Source organism: Cervus canadensis, chromosome 21, assembly GCF_019320065.1.
Source record: "Cervus canadensis isolate Bull #8, Minnesota chromosome 21, ASM1932006v1, whole genome shotgun sequence".
In the NCBI taxonomy this organism is placed as follows: domain Eukaryota; kingdom Metazoa; phylum Chordata; class Mammalia; order Artiodactyla; family Cervidae; genus Cervus; species Cervus canadensis.
The window spans coordinates 10,018,568-10,035,849 of NC_057406.1; the positions used below are offsets into that span (position 1 = coordinate 10,018,568).

At 57.1% G+C, this 17,282-nt stretch overlaps 1 protein-coding gene across 1 annotated transcript in view; it reads right to left on the minus strand.

The window, feature by feature from the left end:
* The window catches only part of LOC122423473 (TRIO and F-actin binding protein), a 59,163-nt gene that overhangs the window by 13,852 nt on the left and 28,029 nt on the right, over window positions 1–17,282 (minus strand). The window contains 6 exon segments of the mRNA XM_043440572.1: window positions 151–676; window positions 2,289–2,398; window positions 2,784–2,873; window positions 2,988–3,094; window positions 5,694–5,751; window positions 15,156–15,293. Of these exon segments, the coding sequence (XP_043296507.1) occupies window positions 151–676; window positions 2,289–2,398; window positions 2,784–2,873; window positions 2,988–3,094; window positions 5,694–5,751; window positions 15,156–15,293 (1,029 nt within the window).

Genomic DNA, 17,282 nt, shown 5'->3' on the forward strand with positions numbered 1-17,282 from the left:
AGATCACAAGGCATCTGAAGTGTCAGTGGCTCGGGGGTGAGCTCCCCATCACTGTAGGTATGCAAGAACTAATGCTACAGCATGACTGCAGGGATGTCAAGGGCGCTGGTGGGGTGAGGAGGCTCCCAGAGGCCAGCCATGCCCACCTACCTCCTTCTCCAGCGCCTCATGGCTGTCACTCGGGGCCCCCCGGCGCTCCCCACGGCCTTGATTGAGCAGGGCGGTGAGAGGCACCCGCTTGTTCTCCCGAAGGGGCAGCTTCTCCAGCTCCTGCCACTTCTTCTCGATCTCCTCGCTGAGCCGGCTCTGCTGGTCCTCGGTCAGCGGGGCACCCAGGACCCGGCGCGGACCCTCGCCTGCCGGTGTCTCTGCGGCCCGGGTATCCGTGGCCTCGAACCACTTGCGTCGCTCCTCGGAGCGTTGGGCCAGGTCCCGCTCCAGCTCCTCCTGCTTGGCCGGGCGGTCGAGGGTGCGGGCCGGGGTGCGGGCCCGCTGTGGGGAGCCCTGAGTCAGCGGGGAGAGCTCCACGTAGTCCAGCGACTGCCGCTGCCCATCTGCCTTCCGGGGGCCGCCCCGGCTGATGACCTCAGAGCCCACCCGCTGCTCCCCCGCCTTCAGGGAGCCCTTCGGGGTGCTGTAGCCATGTAGCGTGTTCTCCTTGTTGCAGTCCGAGAGCCTAGGGGGCCAGCAGAGCCACGTCAGGCGGGACCTGGCCTGCACAGTCCCAAAACAAGCACTTCTGGAGTGTGACCCGTGTGCGGGGGCCTGGGGACAGACCCCAGTGGGGGAAGCAAGTTAGAACTAAACTACAGCTCCATCATTAACAGATCCTGGAAACCATCCCAGCTCCACCGCTTCCAGGGAACCTGGCCGCCCTCTCTAAGCCTCAGTCATCTCATCTATAACATGGGACAACAATGCCTCTTACAGGAGGGACGTGAGGACTAGATGACTTAATGTGTTCAAAGCAACCAGGAAGGCCTTTGCGAATGGTGATGGCAGCATTAGTGTTAAGGGTGTGGTGGGAGACAAGACCCTGGGCTCAAGAGGCTCATAGTGGAACAGGGGAGATGCCCAGGGTCACTGCAAGTGAAGTGAACAGTGGCCTCTGGCTGCATAGGCACAAACTGTGGAGACTCATAACAACTGTCAGCTCCCCTCTGCTTCCATAGCAACACTGGGTTATGTGGTCACCTGGCCAAAAACTAAAGTGTCCCTTCCCGCTACAAGTGGCCATGTGACTACTCTGCCCAGTGCAAGTGAGAGGCAGCACCCTTCAAAGGACAGGTGTGCCCTGGCCTGCCTCCTGGCTTGGACCCGTGAGAATGTGAGCAGTGCTCTGGCCCAGAGGCAAGGCTGGGGGCTAGGGGCCACACAGCAGCCCCGCCAGGTCCAGACTGGAGTGAGAAATAAACCTCTGCCTTGTGTAAGCCCATGTTTGGGGTTTCTTTGCTATAGCAGCAAAGCCTATACAGTAAATCATAGTCCAGCTGCATAGTAGGCAAGAGTTTATAAAGCGCCTCTGTGCATATCCTCACACGATACCTGGCACAACAGGTGAGGAATCTGAAACTCAGTCCAGACAGCAACTGGCCTAAGGCTGACAGTCAGGGGGCGGCCAGGCAGATGGACACACAGTCCGTGCCCCCTCAATACCATGCTTCAGTTTCTGCCACCCAACAGCCAGAGTTCCGACCCTCACGGGCATCTGGGCTTTTTGTGTTTGTTTCTTTAAAAAGATGCTTACTTAAATTTATTTTTATTTACTTTTTGGCCGTGCTGTGTGGCATGGGAGATTTTTAGCTCCCTCACCAGGGATCGAACCCATGGCCCCCTGCAGTGGAAGCCCAGAGTCCTAACCACTGGACTGCCAGGCAAGTCCCACATCTGGGGTTTATACTGTGTGGGGGCTCTACCACCAGGTCACTCGACCCTCCTGCCCCTCTCCCCACAGCGACCTCCACAGGGAGTGAGTCCCCCACCCCGACTAAGTAGCCATCCCCTCTCCCTGACACAGGCTCAGACCAGGCCCCTCAGCACACAATCAGCCACACCTCCAAAGAGCCGAGGCCTCTCCCCACCCTATCAGGATGGGATGAGAGTCAACCTCCAAACCTCAAGGTATTTCTGGATGAGTGCCACAGATATCCACTGCCCCCTCCCTCTCCCTATTTTGTTGGTAGAGAAACTGAGGCCCAGGGCCCTCAGGTGAGCACCAGATACCCATTCAGGATGCGGCGCTCAGGGGGTGGTAAGTGCCTCCCCAAAGGCCCTTGTCCAGCACGTACTTGGTGACATCTGGGGCTGAGGTGGGACGCACAGTCTTCCTCAGAGCCTCGATCCAGTTCCTTCGGATGCCCGAGGTCATGGCCGACAAGGTATAGATAGCATCTTTGGTCTGCAAGTCCACCCCACAGGTAGGTTGCCACCTGGCCAGTTTCCTTGCTCCCTCCCCACTCCCCCAGGGAGGTGCCCTTCCCTCCCAGGGGGTGGCATCTCAGGTCTTAAGCCTGGAGGCGGGCAGAGGATGCACACCCTCCCCTCCTAGCCTCGGAAGAGTCCCGTCGCCTCCACAGTCTCTCCAACATTCAAATCGGCTTGCCAGTGATACCCGGGCTTGCCCCAGACAAGCTCAGTGTTGGCAGCAGAGCTTCTTGCTGGCTCTGAGGACAAGGTCTCTGGGGAAACGAGTGATGGGAGCCAGTCTGGGGAGCCACACTCCACCCCCAAACCTCCTCTGGGGGCCCTCCAGGGATACGGCCCCCAGCTGCCCACAGGCTCACGTGGATCTGGAAGCCATAGTTCCGCTGCACTGCGTACTCAGTGACGTCCATGCAGGAGCGCAGGTCAATCTCACCGTCCAGCTCATCCGCCTGCAGCAGGAGGACTCATGATGGTCCATGGACTACAGTGATCCCCCCTGAACCCCTTCCAGGGGTCCCCTGGAACCTGATGGGGGAAGAAGCCCTCCCACTTCATTGTCTCACCTCCTCAGCAGTGGAATCCCGGTAGTACTTGAGGCTTGAGTCAGTCAGCACAAACCAGTGCTTCTTCCACTGCAAAGGAGAGATGGCGGTGAGTAAGGGTCAGGGGCATGGAATGAGTATGTGTGTGTATGCGCATCATTCCACAGGCATCTTGGGTGCTGCCAGGTCAACTGTTCTGCTTGCAGCAGGTGCCTGGCACTCTTACCAGCTGGGCTGAGATGCGGGGGGCAGGGGACAGTGCAGAGTCACAAAATCCACATTTGCAGTTAGCCCCTCCATTCCGTCTGAGCCTCGGTAGCATCATCTGTGAAATGGGTAGGCTTCTCCTCACTAACCTCATCCTCCCTTTCTTTCTGAGAGCCCTTCCCTGATTTGTTGACAATTCCATAGGCCTCCTGATCCTTTCCACCAAGATCATCGAGGGTCCTGTATGCAAATCCTGCCCAGTGCAATCCAGGAAGGGGTTGTGACCTGTGTAAGGGCATTTGCCTAGCAAGCCAGGGGTCAGGACTTCAAAGTCTTCTTCCTTATGCTACTCCCAGATTGATCACCCCAACAGCCGAGGACAAGTCTCCCAGAGAGCAGGACCAGAAGGCGGCCCAGGGAGAAGTGTCTGAGAGCTGGTCATATTCTGTTTCTTGATCTGGGTGCTGGTTACATATACATGCAGCTATGAAAATGCATTATCTGTACATTTACGATGTGGGCACCTTTCTGCAATGCTTCTCTCTACTGCAGATGGGGTTAGGTTGGCAGGACACATGGGAGAGGGGTGGGGGCATCAGAACAGCCTGATATGAAAGTGCCAAGCTCAGCTCACGTCCAGGCTTCCGGCCACTCACTAGAATGCCAGTCAAGATACACCCACTACCAGGGTCAGCCCATGTCCTCTGCAGCTCCCCCGCATCACCAAGCTCTGGTTAATACTTCAAGTACTTAGTTTTCTTTCCTCAAGAAGATGGTAAGTTTTCAAGGATATGCCAGGATGATACTTTCTACTTCTTTCCACACTGCCGCCCCTGAGAAATAGGACTTTAACATCCAAGAGACCAGGGTAACAACTATTTTATCCCTTGCTAGCTGTGTGTCTTTAGTCATGTGTCTCAACCTCTCTGAGCTTCAGTTTTCTGACTTGTAAAGTAGGGCTAAGTAGTCCCTAAGCCTCCTGGTGAGGTCAGAAATTCCTAACCCTCCCCGGAGTGTCTCTCATGGCACTTGGCACATGGTCAGGCACAAGGACGTTGGGGACTGTTCAGAGAGACTGGCCCTCTTAGAACCACGCTGCTCTTCTGGGTGACCCGAGCTGCTGGACAGGACAACTGTTCCTCTGTAAAGTGGGGCAGGGGTTTTGGGCCAAAAGATCTCTTAGGCCGTTCCAGGCCTGGTCTACGACTGCCTGCGATGGCAGCTGGCTGGACTCTGTGGGCCTCAGGAGCCCCAAGTTCTAGGCCTGGGTTTGTCCAAGGTGCTGCTGGGCCTGGAAGAGATCAAAGCCCTTTGGGCCTGTCTCCTGTCTGTGCACCAAGGGGTTGGGCTAGCTGAACTCCCAGGGCCCTTCCAGCTCGGACATTCCAAAACCCTGTGAAAGAGAATGAGTAATGGCCAGTTCTGGGTGGGGCTCATAATCTCTGCCCTCCAGAGACCCTGGGTGGGGAGGCTGGGAAGGGTCACTGGTGGGATGCCCGGCCTTGTGTGAGCCTGGAGCCCAGCCACCAGGGGGCTGGCAAGCAGGCAGCGGGTTCGGAAGGTTGTGGGCTAGAGGGAATAAAGCATGTGGGTAGAGAACACAATGAGATTCCCTTTGGCTCCAAGCCCTCCATGGCATGCGGGCTGCACGCAGACCCAAGCCGCGGGCGCATGCAGGACCCGGGCAGGGAGACGTCCCCTCCCAGGCTGGGTGGGCAGGAGGCCAGCTCCACCTCCAGCCTGGCAGCCAGAAGGGTAGAATGGTGAAAAGCTACTGTCCCTTCTGGCTCTAAGGATGCACACAGCAGAGAAAGGGAAGGGTGATTAGCTGAGGCCCAAGCAGGCACTGAGGGCTCTGTGGAACATTTTATGTGCTTGACCTCTGTGACTCTGTTATCCAGCCTGGAAAGAATTCTCACTACCCAGCATGCCCATTTCACAGATGAAGCCACTGAGGCCGGAAGAAGCTGTGACTCGCTCAATGGGGCGCCAGGTTGGTGAGACTTCAAGGAATGTGCTCTGAGCCCCCACCCCAAGGTTGGGGGGAGCTGCTGCATGGCTGAGCCTTTGGGAATTTGTATAATCTCAGACAGGATGATCTCTGCGAACCCCTCCATCCCAGACCCTCAGACACCCAGCCAGGGTCGTCAAGAGGTGGGATGGCCGAGGGGCTCCTGGTGAGAAGAGAGGATGGGGGTGGAGGGCGTGAAGGGCCAGGAGGCCGCCATCCTGGAGACCTTACATAATGCAGGCTGCCTCACAAAGCTGAGATGACTAGCGGCCTCTGCCCTTCCACCCAGCAGCCCAGGGCCTTCTTTCCAACAGGAAACATCCCCCTCAGGGTTCCCCCTCTGGCCCTCACCATCCAACCCCTCCACCCAGAAGCCAGGGTCTCTAGATGGCTAGACAGGCCAGGGAAGCTGCTCAGCCACCTGGGCAGCCCCCAGGACCCTACAGGGCCCTGCAACAACCCCACTTCCCACCCCCTACCCCTCACCCCACCCCACCGCAGCCCTCCTACCTCTCCAGGCTCGTCCAAGATAGACATCCATCCCTTCTTGAAGTTTAGCAGATCGGGCTATGGGGAGAGGGGGTGGCAGGTGAGTCAGGCTCAGCGAGAACCAAAGGGGCTCATCCTACCTGCTCTAAGTCCTATAAGAGTACTGCGAAGCCAGAAGGGAGGGTTCAGGGCCCAGATAACCCCCCAAATCCAGGCAGGCTCCCAGCCACTGAAGCAGCCTTGGTCCCTTTCCTGAACACCCGGCAACCTCTGAGAGGTGGGCCGGGTGACTGGCCATCCACCACAGACCTCCGAGCTCCCCTCCCGCCAGCCTGCTTCCTCACCTGAGTGTGGAGGAGAGGGAGAGAGAGAGGGGAGAGAACTCTGCCTGGAACAAGGGACCCTTACAGAGCGCAGTGGACAGGCCAGGCCAGCAGGGCTGAGCGAACTGTCCAGTTCCTCTTGCTGATGAGGCCCAGGCAGATAATGCCCTAATGATCTTACCCACCCCCAACCCAATAAGCCTCCCGTGGTCCAACCAGCCCTGCCCTTCCTCGTCTCCTGGAGACCCTGAAAAATGGAGCCAGGCCCAGGTGTGGTCTAAGACCCCTGGGGCCGCCCTAGCTCTTTGGAAGAGCTGGGGAGATGTTACCTCAGTTCTGGCAAGTCCTACCTGCCGAGTGCTGCCGAGGGGGGCACGGCCCCGGGGTCTGGGGCCTCCCAGGTGTAGCATGTTCCACAGGGACCTGGAGCTAGGTGCCCCCCGCCTATCCCCTAAAGGACAAAACTGCTCATCTGGGCATTTTATCTGGCCAGGCCGATCCACAGACCCTAAGGCCTGCTGGGGAGACCTCTCTCTCTCTCGTCTAAGTCCCGGTCCCCCTGCAGGGTCTCAGCTCCTGCTCGCTGGTGGGCCAAGCTGGCCGGCAGGGAGGAGGCTGCCACCTGTTGCCATGGCTCTGAGCCCACCTATCAGCATCTGCATCACAGCTCCACCGGGCCAAGGTGTCTGGTTGCATGGAGGGAGCGGGTGGCATGGCTCGGCGGGGTGGGCGGCGACAATGGTTGGAAACCTGGAAATTGGAGCCACCTGACCTGGCCACCTGCCTTGACCCGCCTTCCTCGGAGCAAGCCCCATTCTCTTCCTCCGGTGGAGGAAGAGGCCTGAGAGGGGCTTGGGCCAAGAGCCTGGACATCCTGAGCCGTCCCCAGCCATGGCCTTGGGACCAGGGCCCCTGGATCTCAGCAGGCCAAGTGGCCCAACCCCTGCATCAAGCCCCTCCCCGCATATCTGTCTGACGGAAGGGACACAGGCCCTGCTCAGACCTGGGAAACCCCAGGCTGTGTACGCCCTGTCTGCTTTCTCTTCTTCCCCGCCCTGTTCCCCACGTGGGCCGGAAGCTGCCCAGGGTGGTTCCAAGCTCAGACTGAAGACCAATAGCCATGCTCAGGGCCACCAAGTCATCTGGGTCCACGTGCAGACAGGGGCCTGCCGTGGCCTCAGGGCCTGGCATGCTGTGACCCCAGGGGAAACCTGCTGATTAAATATCCGCCCTCCTCTACCTCCCTGATCTAAATTCCCGTGCTTTGGGGGCCGTTCCCACCCCACCTCCTGGCGGGTGAAGAGCCAGGCTTTTTAGGATGGACCACAGAGCTGGCATCACTGTGCAGACCTGGGGAGAGCCCCCCGGGAAGGACCAGCTGACCACCCAGCCAATCAAGACAGCCAAGCCGGGGCTGGGAGAGTCATGGGCTTCCAGAGGCTGAGGAAGGGCAGGAGTGACAGGCTGGGACCCTGAGGGCTGCCTGGGAAGCAGAGTGGCCTTCCTAAGTCACATTCCCTCTCTGAGCCCAGATGCTTGATGTGGCAAAGGATGGGGGGCGGGGGGGTGGGGGTCCTGCCCTCCCCCAAGTTCCATGAGAGAACTGAATGGGCTACACACAGAGACACTGGTACCCACATATCACACACACACTGTCAGACATGAGATGGCATGGTGACCTTGGGGAGAGAAGGCCACCAGTGTGAGTTTTTAAACCTGCTGGCGGGGGAGGTCCTGCAATTACCTGGGAAGCCCCCAAGGGTCAAAAGGTCAGAGAACCTAACCCTCTGCCCCCTGTAACTTCACACATGGCTCCTCAGCCCCAGACACCTTCCCTCCACCTGCAGGAAGCTCCCTTTCCCTTTTCCTTCCAGAGTACTGATAGGACTTCACAGCAGCCCTCCCTCCTTTGACCACAGGTCAACTCTGCCTCAAGCCAGCCTGGACCATGGACACCGCCCCCTGTATGCACGCTCTGGCAGGGGACCCGCTCCGAAAGGCCTAGTGTCACAGGCCCGCTCCAAACCCTCAGGGGCGGTTCCAGAACAAGGTCAGGCTGCCTCAGGACAGTCCGAAAGCCTCAGCATCACCCCTGCTTAGGGGGCCCCAAGTTTTACGTCATCACACTTCCTCTCCGATCCCCAACACACCAGGACTGGGGCCCTCCACACACACCTATGTCCTCTGCTTGAAACACAAGGCCTCCTCCACCTCCTTCAACCAGGCAAACCCCTTCTCATGCCTTGAGACCTGGCTTCATCGCCACCTCGGAGGCGCCTTTCCTGGTACACACCACACCAGATGACTTCCCAGGGCCTCTGTGGCATCTGTGATCATCCTGAAGCCACTCACTTATCCCTCACAGGCTAGACCAGAAGCAACTCCATCAGGGACACACACTGTTCACCACCCCCACCAAGATCTTAGGACTCAGGACATTCATACAAGTTTCTTTCTTCCCTTCTTTCTTTTCATCTCTCTCTCTTTATTTTTTTGAACCAGGCTCTGTTCAGTGGAAATCAGTGGTGAATAAGAGATGCGGCCCCTGCCCTGGTGGAACTCTGGAGAGAGACAGACAATAAACAAGTGAGCAGGTATATAATTTGATGCCAGGCAGCCGGCTGGGGATGAAGCTCCAGGGGCAAGGCTGCACCCGGCTAGGGCAAAAGGAGGTTGCACAGAGCCTGACTCCAGGCCCAGCTTCCTGAAGCCTCTAAGCATTTACACGTTCATAGCAACTTTGCCACTTGTTCGTTCAGATTTCTGAGGTCGAAGTCAGGGAGATGGGGCCAGGAGAGAGGAAGAGGATGTGAGGAAGCAATGGGCAGGACACCAGCCTGGAGTGGGCTCAGGTCTGAGAGCAGCCAGGATGAATCCGGTAAACACTGTCAAAGGTCAATATGAGCCTCCTCTCTGCTCCATAACCTTTCATGGCTCCCCAGTGCCCCTGAACAAGCCCAAGCTGCTCTTCCTGGCCTCTGAGGCCCTCCTTCCCAAGTCCTTTTTCTACGTTTCACCATTTCATTCCCCAAATACGGCCACCAGCCTTGATCCACACTGTACCCCCACCCAACCCCCCATCCCTCTCCATTTGACAAAGTCCTATAGTCCCAGGAGGTCATTTCCTTAGGGGAGCCTCCTCCCACCAGCAGGGATGAGTCCCCACAAGCTGCTTCCAGCAGTCTTACCCAAGTTCAGCATGTGCTTCCCCAGGAAAGGCAACTATGTACATTTATCTGATCCTGAGACAAAACTGGGACAGACCGAGTTACAAATTCTGGCTCAGCCAGGGCCGGGCCATGTCACCCAGGGCACGTAAGTTCACTACCTACAGTGTGAACTCATCGGTGTCCTCACCGGTTAGACGGGGAGTTACCATCAACCTGCAGGGATCCAAGCTGGTAATGTGACAGCACCCAGTTTCAGGGCCTGGCAGGCACCCCGTAGGCAATGCAACCACTCTCCACTAGCCTAAGGCAGGGATGGGGGGGTGGGGTGGAAGACACTGACTCAGCTCCTCCCCCCACATCCCTCTCTACTCCCTGACAGGGGAGGGGAGGCTGCTGACAACAGGAAGGGCCAGCAGAGGTGGCAGGATGTGCAGAGGCTGAGGAAGTCCAGGCAGTGAGCAGGTCATCGCACTTAGGAGGCAGGGGCCCGGCGCACACCCACGCTGCTCAACTCCCCCCAACCCTCCTCTCCAGGCTGTCAAGAGTCTCCCTAAGGAGCCTGCCAGAAAGCAAAAGCAATCCTGCCCGTCCCTTCCAGAACATCACAGTCAAGGGGCCAGAGTGACCTGGAAAAGGGCTACTCCTTCCCTTACACTCAGGGTAACCTCTGGCAACTCACCTACACCCCTCCCCAAGCCTCAGTTTATTACACTGTGAAACGGGGCTATTGGTGAACTCAGCTATGAGACGCAATATGATAATTAAGGCACAAATACTGATAGAGGTTGGGTATGGCTCATCCCCAAGAGAAAGACAAATCCCTGCCACCATGTTCCTCACTCCCAATCGCTGGCCTGCCCCACCCAAGGTCCCAGAGCCACTGCGAAGTGGCAAGCCCGGGAGAGCACGGTATCCTGCTACTTCAGAAGTCCCAGGATGGGCTCCAGAGGCCTGTGCCCAGCGCCCACACGGGCGGACAAGCTTCCCAGACCCGCACCAGCGAGACCCATTTCAACCAAGGGAGCTACTCTCTCCAGCCCCTGGCGAGACCCAGACCCGGGCCAGGCCCATCTCCGCTCCTCCCGCGACTCAGAACCCTGGGAGACCCTTATAGATCTGGCGCAACTTGGGGGAATCAGATCAGGTTTTCACTAAGGGGAGCTGGAGAAGAGAAGGGGAAAGGGCCACCCTGAATCTGTCCGTGATTGGACCGGCAAAAGTTAGGGGGTGGTGCCTGAGAGCGAGAGTTCCCATCTTCTCGGGGTGGGGGTTGCCCGGGCTCCTGGCTCGGAAAGGTGAGGCCGGGGGAAGGTGAGGCAGGACAGCCGGCCAGTGCGGCCGGGGTCGCCCTTCTTCCGGCCGAGACCTCTTCTCGCCTCAGGGAAGTGAGGAGGGGGTTGCCCAGAGGGGAGCGGCGCGGCTCTGGCTCCGGCTGTCGCTCTCCTCCCGGCCTGGGGGTGCAGAAGGGCTGCACCCCCGGTGCGGGGAGCACTCACCGTCATGTTGGCAACCCGGGGCGGCGAGAGCAGGAGGCAGGAAGGTGGAAAGGGCTCTCGGGCTGGGCTCAGCGGAGCGGGAATCCCGCCGCCGCCGCCGCCCCTCTCGGCCGCCAGCCGCCGCTCCTCCCGGCCCTTCCCTTCCCCGGCGCTGCCCCGGCCCCTTCCATCCGCCCATAAAACTTTTTTTTTTTTTTTTCAAACTTCCTGGGAGGATCCGGGATGGCCAATGGGCGGCAGGGTAGCCGGGACAAACAGTGGCGGGGGCCGCGGGCGGGCCAATGGGAGCGCGGGAGAGGCCCGTAGGCAGGGCCTCTTGCGACGGGACGGGCGAGCGGGGGCGGTCCCCGGCGCGGCGGATGGGGGCGGAGGGAACGGAGGGCGGGCCGGGCTCTGGCCCCGGAGGCGCGCTGGGAGGAAGGAAGGGCCCAGCGTGCAGGTGACTCTGACGGGCCGCTGCGCGGGAGTGCGGGGTGGGGGCAGCGGGGTGTGGCACCCTCGTCGCCCAGCAACGGTTCCCCCCGACCCAGTCGCCAGCCGCCAGACGGGAGCGATGGGTCCATTAGGGCTCTGCCTCCCCGGTTTGATGACGACGCCGGCAAAGCACCCAAAACTACCAACTCAGCGCGTCCCACTCGCCCAGCCCCCTTCATTACCTGTGTAGTGGACTTTCGTCCTTAACCACAGACCCGACAGGGGGTGTCTTTGTCTCCACTTTACTAATGAGAAAATGAAGGCTCAGAGAGGTGAGCCAACTTGCCCAAGATCGCACAGGAAGAAGAGACGAGGATTCCTAACAAGTAAGGTAGGTGCTAGTGGTAAAGAACCCGCCTGCCAATGCAGGAGACACAAGAGACAGGGGTTCCATCCCTGGGTTGGGAAGATCCCCTGGAAGAGGGCATGGCCACCCACTCCAGTGTTCTTGCTGGAGAATTCCATGAAGAGAGGAGCCTGGAGGGTTACAGTCCATAGGGTCGCAAAGAGTCAAGCGACTTAGCACAATCTAAGCACAAAGTGAGTTATGGAATCATAGAGCCTTCCCATTTTAATGCCCCCTCCTCACAGGGAGTCTTTCTCTGCTTAAGAACCTCATTTTGTGTTCTTGGGTGTGGACTATACTGTTTCTCTTTCCCAAAGCACTTGGTGGTTTTTAAGAGGTTCTTTGCCTGCAGGAGCTCCTCTAAACCCACAGTTGAGGAGGGACTGTGATGGAATTTGTTGCTAAGTGCATGGAATGGCTTATGGAGCATTGTGACTCAAGCCCTGTATTACCTTAAGCAAAGTACTTAACTTCTCTGTGCCTCAACTTCACCTTCTGTAAAATGAGATGATGCTATGATCTCACAGGCTGCTGTAAGGATTGTTTATTTAAGTAAAGCACCTAGAACACCCCCTTTATCCCTAGTTAGTTCTCCTTAGGTAGGGGCACAGGGGGATTGGAATAATTATCATTTCAGTGATTCTGCCATCTCACTTTGGGGTTCAGAAATTATTGCTGTCATGATTATAATTACTATCCCCATTTCACAGGTAAAGAAGTGGAGGCCCAGGGAGCTGAAGTTTTTCCAGCATTTCCCACTGGAATTCTCTCCAGCCTGAGGAATGAGACCCCAGATAAGTCCTCCTAGACACTGGCCTTCTGGCCTTGCTGAGCAGTGTTCTCACCCTACCCCTGTACCTCACTCAGGCATTTATTTGGTCCTTGGGAGAGTGAGTGAACAAACAGAAGACCTCAGCTACCACCCTGACACAGTGGCATGGGCACGCACCTGATAGCACCAGCCTCTCTGCTGGGTTCCTGGCCCCCCGGGACTCTCTTCCAGTACCCTCAACACAGTAACTAGAACACTCCCCTGCCCAAAGTTCTTCAACACTTCTCCACTGCTGAGAGGTACATTCTTGTGCCAGGAGTCAGGGTTCATTATCATATGGCCCCTGCCTGCTGTCCTTCATCATTACACACACACACATTTCACGTGCTCGGGCTGCACAAGCACCAGGACGTCCCAGAATAAGCCAGGTCCCCTGTAGCTCCCTAGTGGCACATATTGTTCTGTGCTGTGTCTGGAACACTTCCCTTCCTGTCCTCTTATGCCCCAACACACACACACTCACTCTCTCCCTCCCCTCCCTCCAAATGTTTGTTTGCCTGGAAAATTCCTCCTCACCCAAGTCTCAGTCCAAAGGAAGCCAGAGTGCCCCCAGCACAGACTTAGAATCTCCTTGTCCAGAGCTCCCTGCATCTGTACACTCTACAACTCAAGTGATGACCACACTGTGTCCTGACCAGTTCTATGTCAGTGTCCTCACAAACTGTGAGCTCCCTGTGGGCAGGAAGAGTGGTTTTTGTCTATATCATGTAAAGCCCAGGGCCTCAGCCCATATCAGGTTTTTCACAAATGTTGGTCCAGTGAGTGAATGCACAAGTGAAGCGATGACTCCCTTACTGCAACTTGCCCTAGTAAGAGGGATGGCACAGCTTCAGGGACCCAGGGATGACTTCTTAAACAGTCACCAAACTTTGGGGTTATCCGGTTTCAGACTGTTCCTCTATTGAGGATAACAGTGTGAGGCTCAGAGAAGGGAGACAAATTAGGGGCAGAGACAGAACTCAAGCCTTAGGTTTCCTGGCTCTTGTCCGTGGACTAATTTCACTATCCAGCCTGAGAAATGTTTAAAACTGCTCTAAGTAACTGTCTGGGTGGTTCCACTAGCAGTTCTGTCTCTCAGCTCCTGATTTTCCTCATCATCAGGTGAGAGAAGAGCCGCCAGTTCATTGAGCCTCAGTTGCCATATCTGTCCAATGGGGAAAATCTGCAGAGACTCTCAGGGCTGCAAGGAGGACTCTGCAAGGAGACACGGATGCACGGAGGTGGTGGGGACAGGGTGGGCTCTGAGGTTGGCTAGAGCAGGCTTCAAATCCTAGCTCTCCCCTTTGTGTGACCTAGAACAAGTGAATTTCATTCCTTCATCTATTAAATGGACAATGTGAACCATACATGATACACCAAGGGCAAGGATTCAATGCAATCAGGTGTGCCACTCACTGAACACAGAGCCAAGCACATAGTAGGTGTACAATAAATGCTGGTTATCATCACCAGCAGCAGCAGCCCAGAGTCCATTTCCCCATTTCTCTTCCCTTTCTCTCCCACCAAGGACTTACCTGCTCCCTCCTGCCAGAACTACTGTGTGTTAGTGACCTTTAGTTAGGCTGATAAGGTAACTCCCGCCCCTGACTTAAAGATACCACCCTGCCTAGATAACCATGTTTGCTTGGTTATCCTTGTGCCTTAACCCCCATAGAGCAGCAGAGAGGAAATTCAGAAGTGGATGGGGGACTTCCCCAGCGGTCCAGTAGTTATGACTCCACGATTCCCCTGCAGGGGGCAGAGGTTTGATCCCTGGTTGGGGAACTAAGATCCCACGTGCCACGTGGCCAAAAAATAAAAATAAATAAACTGAGCCAAGATATATACTTTTTAAATACTAAAAAGAAAAGAAGCAGATGGGAAAGTTAGTGTTTGAATGCTGCCCCCCACCCCCTCGCATCTCTGTACATCCTGATCTCTCTGAGCCAGTCCTCCCTACAGCCCTGATCATCGGCATATATACATTTTATCCCGTTAGACAGATGTGGCAACTGAGGCTTGGTGAGTTTGACTGCAGCCATGATCTCATCAAGAGATCTCATCAATCGCTTCTCGGCCTTTTGGCTAAGATCAAGTGAAGAGATCTCATCAATGAGGAAAATCAGCAAGTGGCTGGTTCCTCTAAACCCTAGCCATGCACCCTTGGGCAAGTCCACCTCACCTCCCTGAGTGTACACTGTGTCTAATTACAGCATCTAATGTGCCCAGCTTAGAGCTAGACCCCCAGCTTATCAGAGTACAAGAACTAGCCTGTCACTGAGAGAAGAGAGCCCACGAGCCAGCCTGTGGCCCCTGGAGGTGGCCAGGCCTGCACCCTCCACTGTGAAGCGGGGGCCAGAGAGAGCAAGTCTCAGCTGCCTCCCCTCCCCTCTCCCCACTCTTGAGGAAACCCCGAACCAGAGGCCTGAGTGTTTACAGCCCTCTCTGGGTAAAGGATGGGTTACGTAATGCCAGATGTTTGTGCAACTGGCTCAGGCCCAGGTCTGAGACACACTTTGCAATCCCAGAGCCCCTCGCAGGCCCTCTCTCCCTCTCCCCCTTCCCCCCAGCCTAGCTCCCCTTGGCCTGTATGCTGATTGGGAGCTTTCAGCTGTGTGAATTATTCCATCACCCTTCACCCTGCAAGCTGAAAGCGGCCCCAGCCCGGTCCTGCAGGTGGGACAGGCCCCTCCTGTCCAAGGGAGCCCAGGGCTCTGCTTCCAGCCCTCCTTTCTCATGTGTGGGTCCCACATCTCTCCCTCTCAGCCCCTATGGTTTTCCTCTGCCTAACACCAGCCTCCTCCCTCCCCTCCCCCTCTCTCTCCCACCCTCGCCCCTCCCATCCCACTGGAGCCAGCCTACCCTTTGCCACCTGAGGACCCCCAGAGACAGCAGGAACGGATTGAACAGCGTGGGACGGTCCCCGGGCATCCGCCATGAGGTCACCAGTCGGCCCTTGAGTGGGCTCCCAGCCTTGCCCTCCGCTGGCCTCTTGTCTGCCTGTCAAACAGGGTCCAGTGTTGGCCCCCAGGTCCCTTTGGTGGGATGGGGGAGTCCCTGATGACAGCCTCCCCTGCCCATGCTGCCACGCCCACCTCAAAGGCCCAGAGTTGCCATCTTCCTCCATCCCAGAACTGCCAAGAAAAGAGCTTGTGAACTCATTCACCCGTGTGGTGTTGGTTGGTAGAGCTCTAGGGTCTCATCGCCCTTGGGAATGTGCACTTCTCCACCCTCAAGTTGGACCCCAAGGAGCCAGCAGGAGGGGAACGCAGACCACAGATGTGTGTTCAGCCCGCATAGGGTTTTCAGATTATTTTGCATTAGGTTCCAGTATTAAATAATCAAGAGGTTAACACATAACTACATATTTCCAGCTTCTCTTGAAATATCTAAAGATGGAGAAACTCTGGGTCCCTCTTCCCCATGGCAACAATCCTCTGGAGCCAAGAGGTCACCCAAGTGTCCCCCTAATCCCGAGTCCCCCATCTGCCTGCTCTCCTCACCTTTGTGAAAGGAATGAGTCCCAGACATCTACAGTCATACCCAGCAGAGCCCCCAAGTGCACCCCCTTTGGAGTCATCCTTGTTTGGGGATTCCCTGGTGGCTCAGCTGGTAAAGAATCTACCGGCAATGCAGGAGACCTGGGTTCGATTGCTGGGTTGGGAAGATCCCCTGGAGAAGGGAATGGCTACCCACTCCAGTATTCTGGCCTGGAGAATTCCATGGACTGTATAGTCCATGGGGGTCTCAAAGAGTCGGACACGACTGAGCGACTTTCACCTTCACTTGGGGAAACTGAGGCCCCTGTGAAGCAGAGGCATTTGCCCAAAGTCACAGAGGAGGCTACTGGCACAGGCGGATGTGGGACATGAAGCATCAAAGCACAGGTCCAGAGGACACTGGGGGGAAGGACGGCCCCGACCCCGCACCACATCCCCGTCACAGCAGTGACCACTAGCCCATGGGCTCCATGATGGCACTCCAGTTGGCCTCTGGCCCACACCCAAGTATATAGAAGGTGCTCACTAAGTATGTAAGTGAATGAATGAATGAGGCAGTTGTCCATTCTGTCCAGCTTCCTAGGGGTGGGCTGAGAGGTTTTCTGGGTTGCTGGGGCAGGCCCATTTCATGGAGACCAGAGGGGGACCCCTGTATTGCTATTTCCTCTTTGTTCGCAAAACTCCAGCCCCAGGAAGTGTGAAGAAATAACACAGAAAGAGGAAGAGCAAAGCTACCGGAGTCCCTGTGAGAGCTGGAAGCCCCTTTAGTGACCAGTCCCCATCACCTCCCATTTCACAGATGGCCCAAAGCAGTTAGGCCCATGCTGCTTCTACTCTGCGAGGCCCCAAGGCAATCAGGGCACAGCTGGGAAGCGGTGTTGCGGGGGGAGCAGCAAGAAGGCTGGGTGGGGGGTTCTGAGTCCCGGGTCCTAATTTGAGCTCCGCCACCGACGGGCTGTATGATCCAGGATGACTGCCCTGCCCCTCGTTTCCTCCTCTGCCCAACAGTCAGGGGTCGGGCAGAATCCCCCCAGCTCAGGCTAGAAGCAAGGCCAGACAGACACCCCCTCACCCCGTGACACCCGGCTTTGCAGGAGCCAGCAGGAGAAACTGCAGAACAACAGGATTAGAGAAGCACTGGCCCCAAGCAGCCTGGTCTCCCTCTCCCGCCTCCCGCTGCCCCAGGCCCTCGGCTCTGACCTCACCTCTCTGGAGGCTGAGGGTGATGAGAACAGTCTGTTTGGCAGGTCGTGGGGAGGGGCGGGGCAGAGCATGTGCTCCAGCTGCAGCCAGGCTTCCCAGCAGCCTTGACGGGCCCCACCCCTTGCACACATCTCTCCCGCCCGGGACCCTGGAGATCCTCCAGGCCCAGCTGACTTCTGTACCTCCCTGGCCCTCTTCAGTGCCTCTCTGGCTCCAGCTCCTGGAAGCCTACCCTTTCTCCCAGGGTGGCCAGCCCTTCAGACCCAGGAGGACCTTGCCTTCCGAG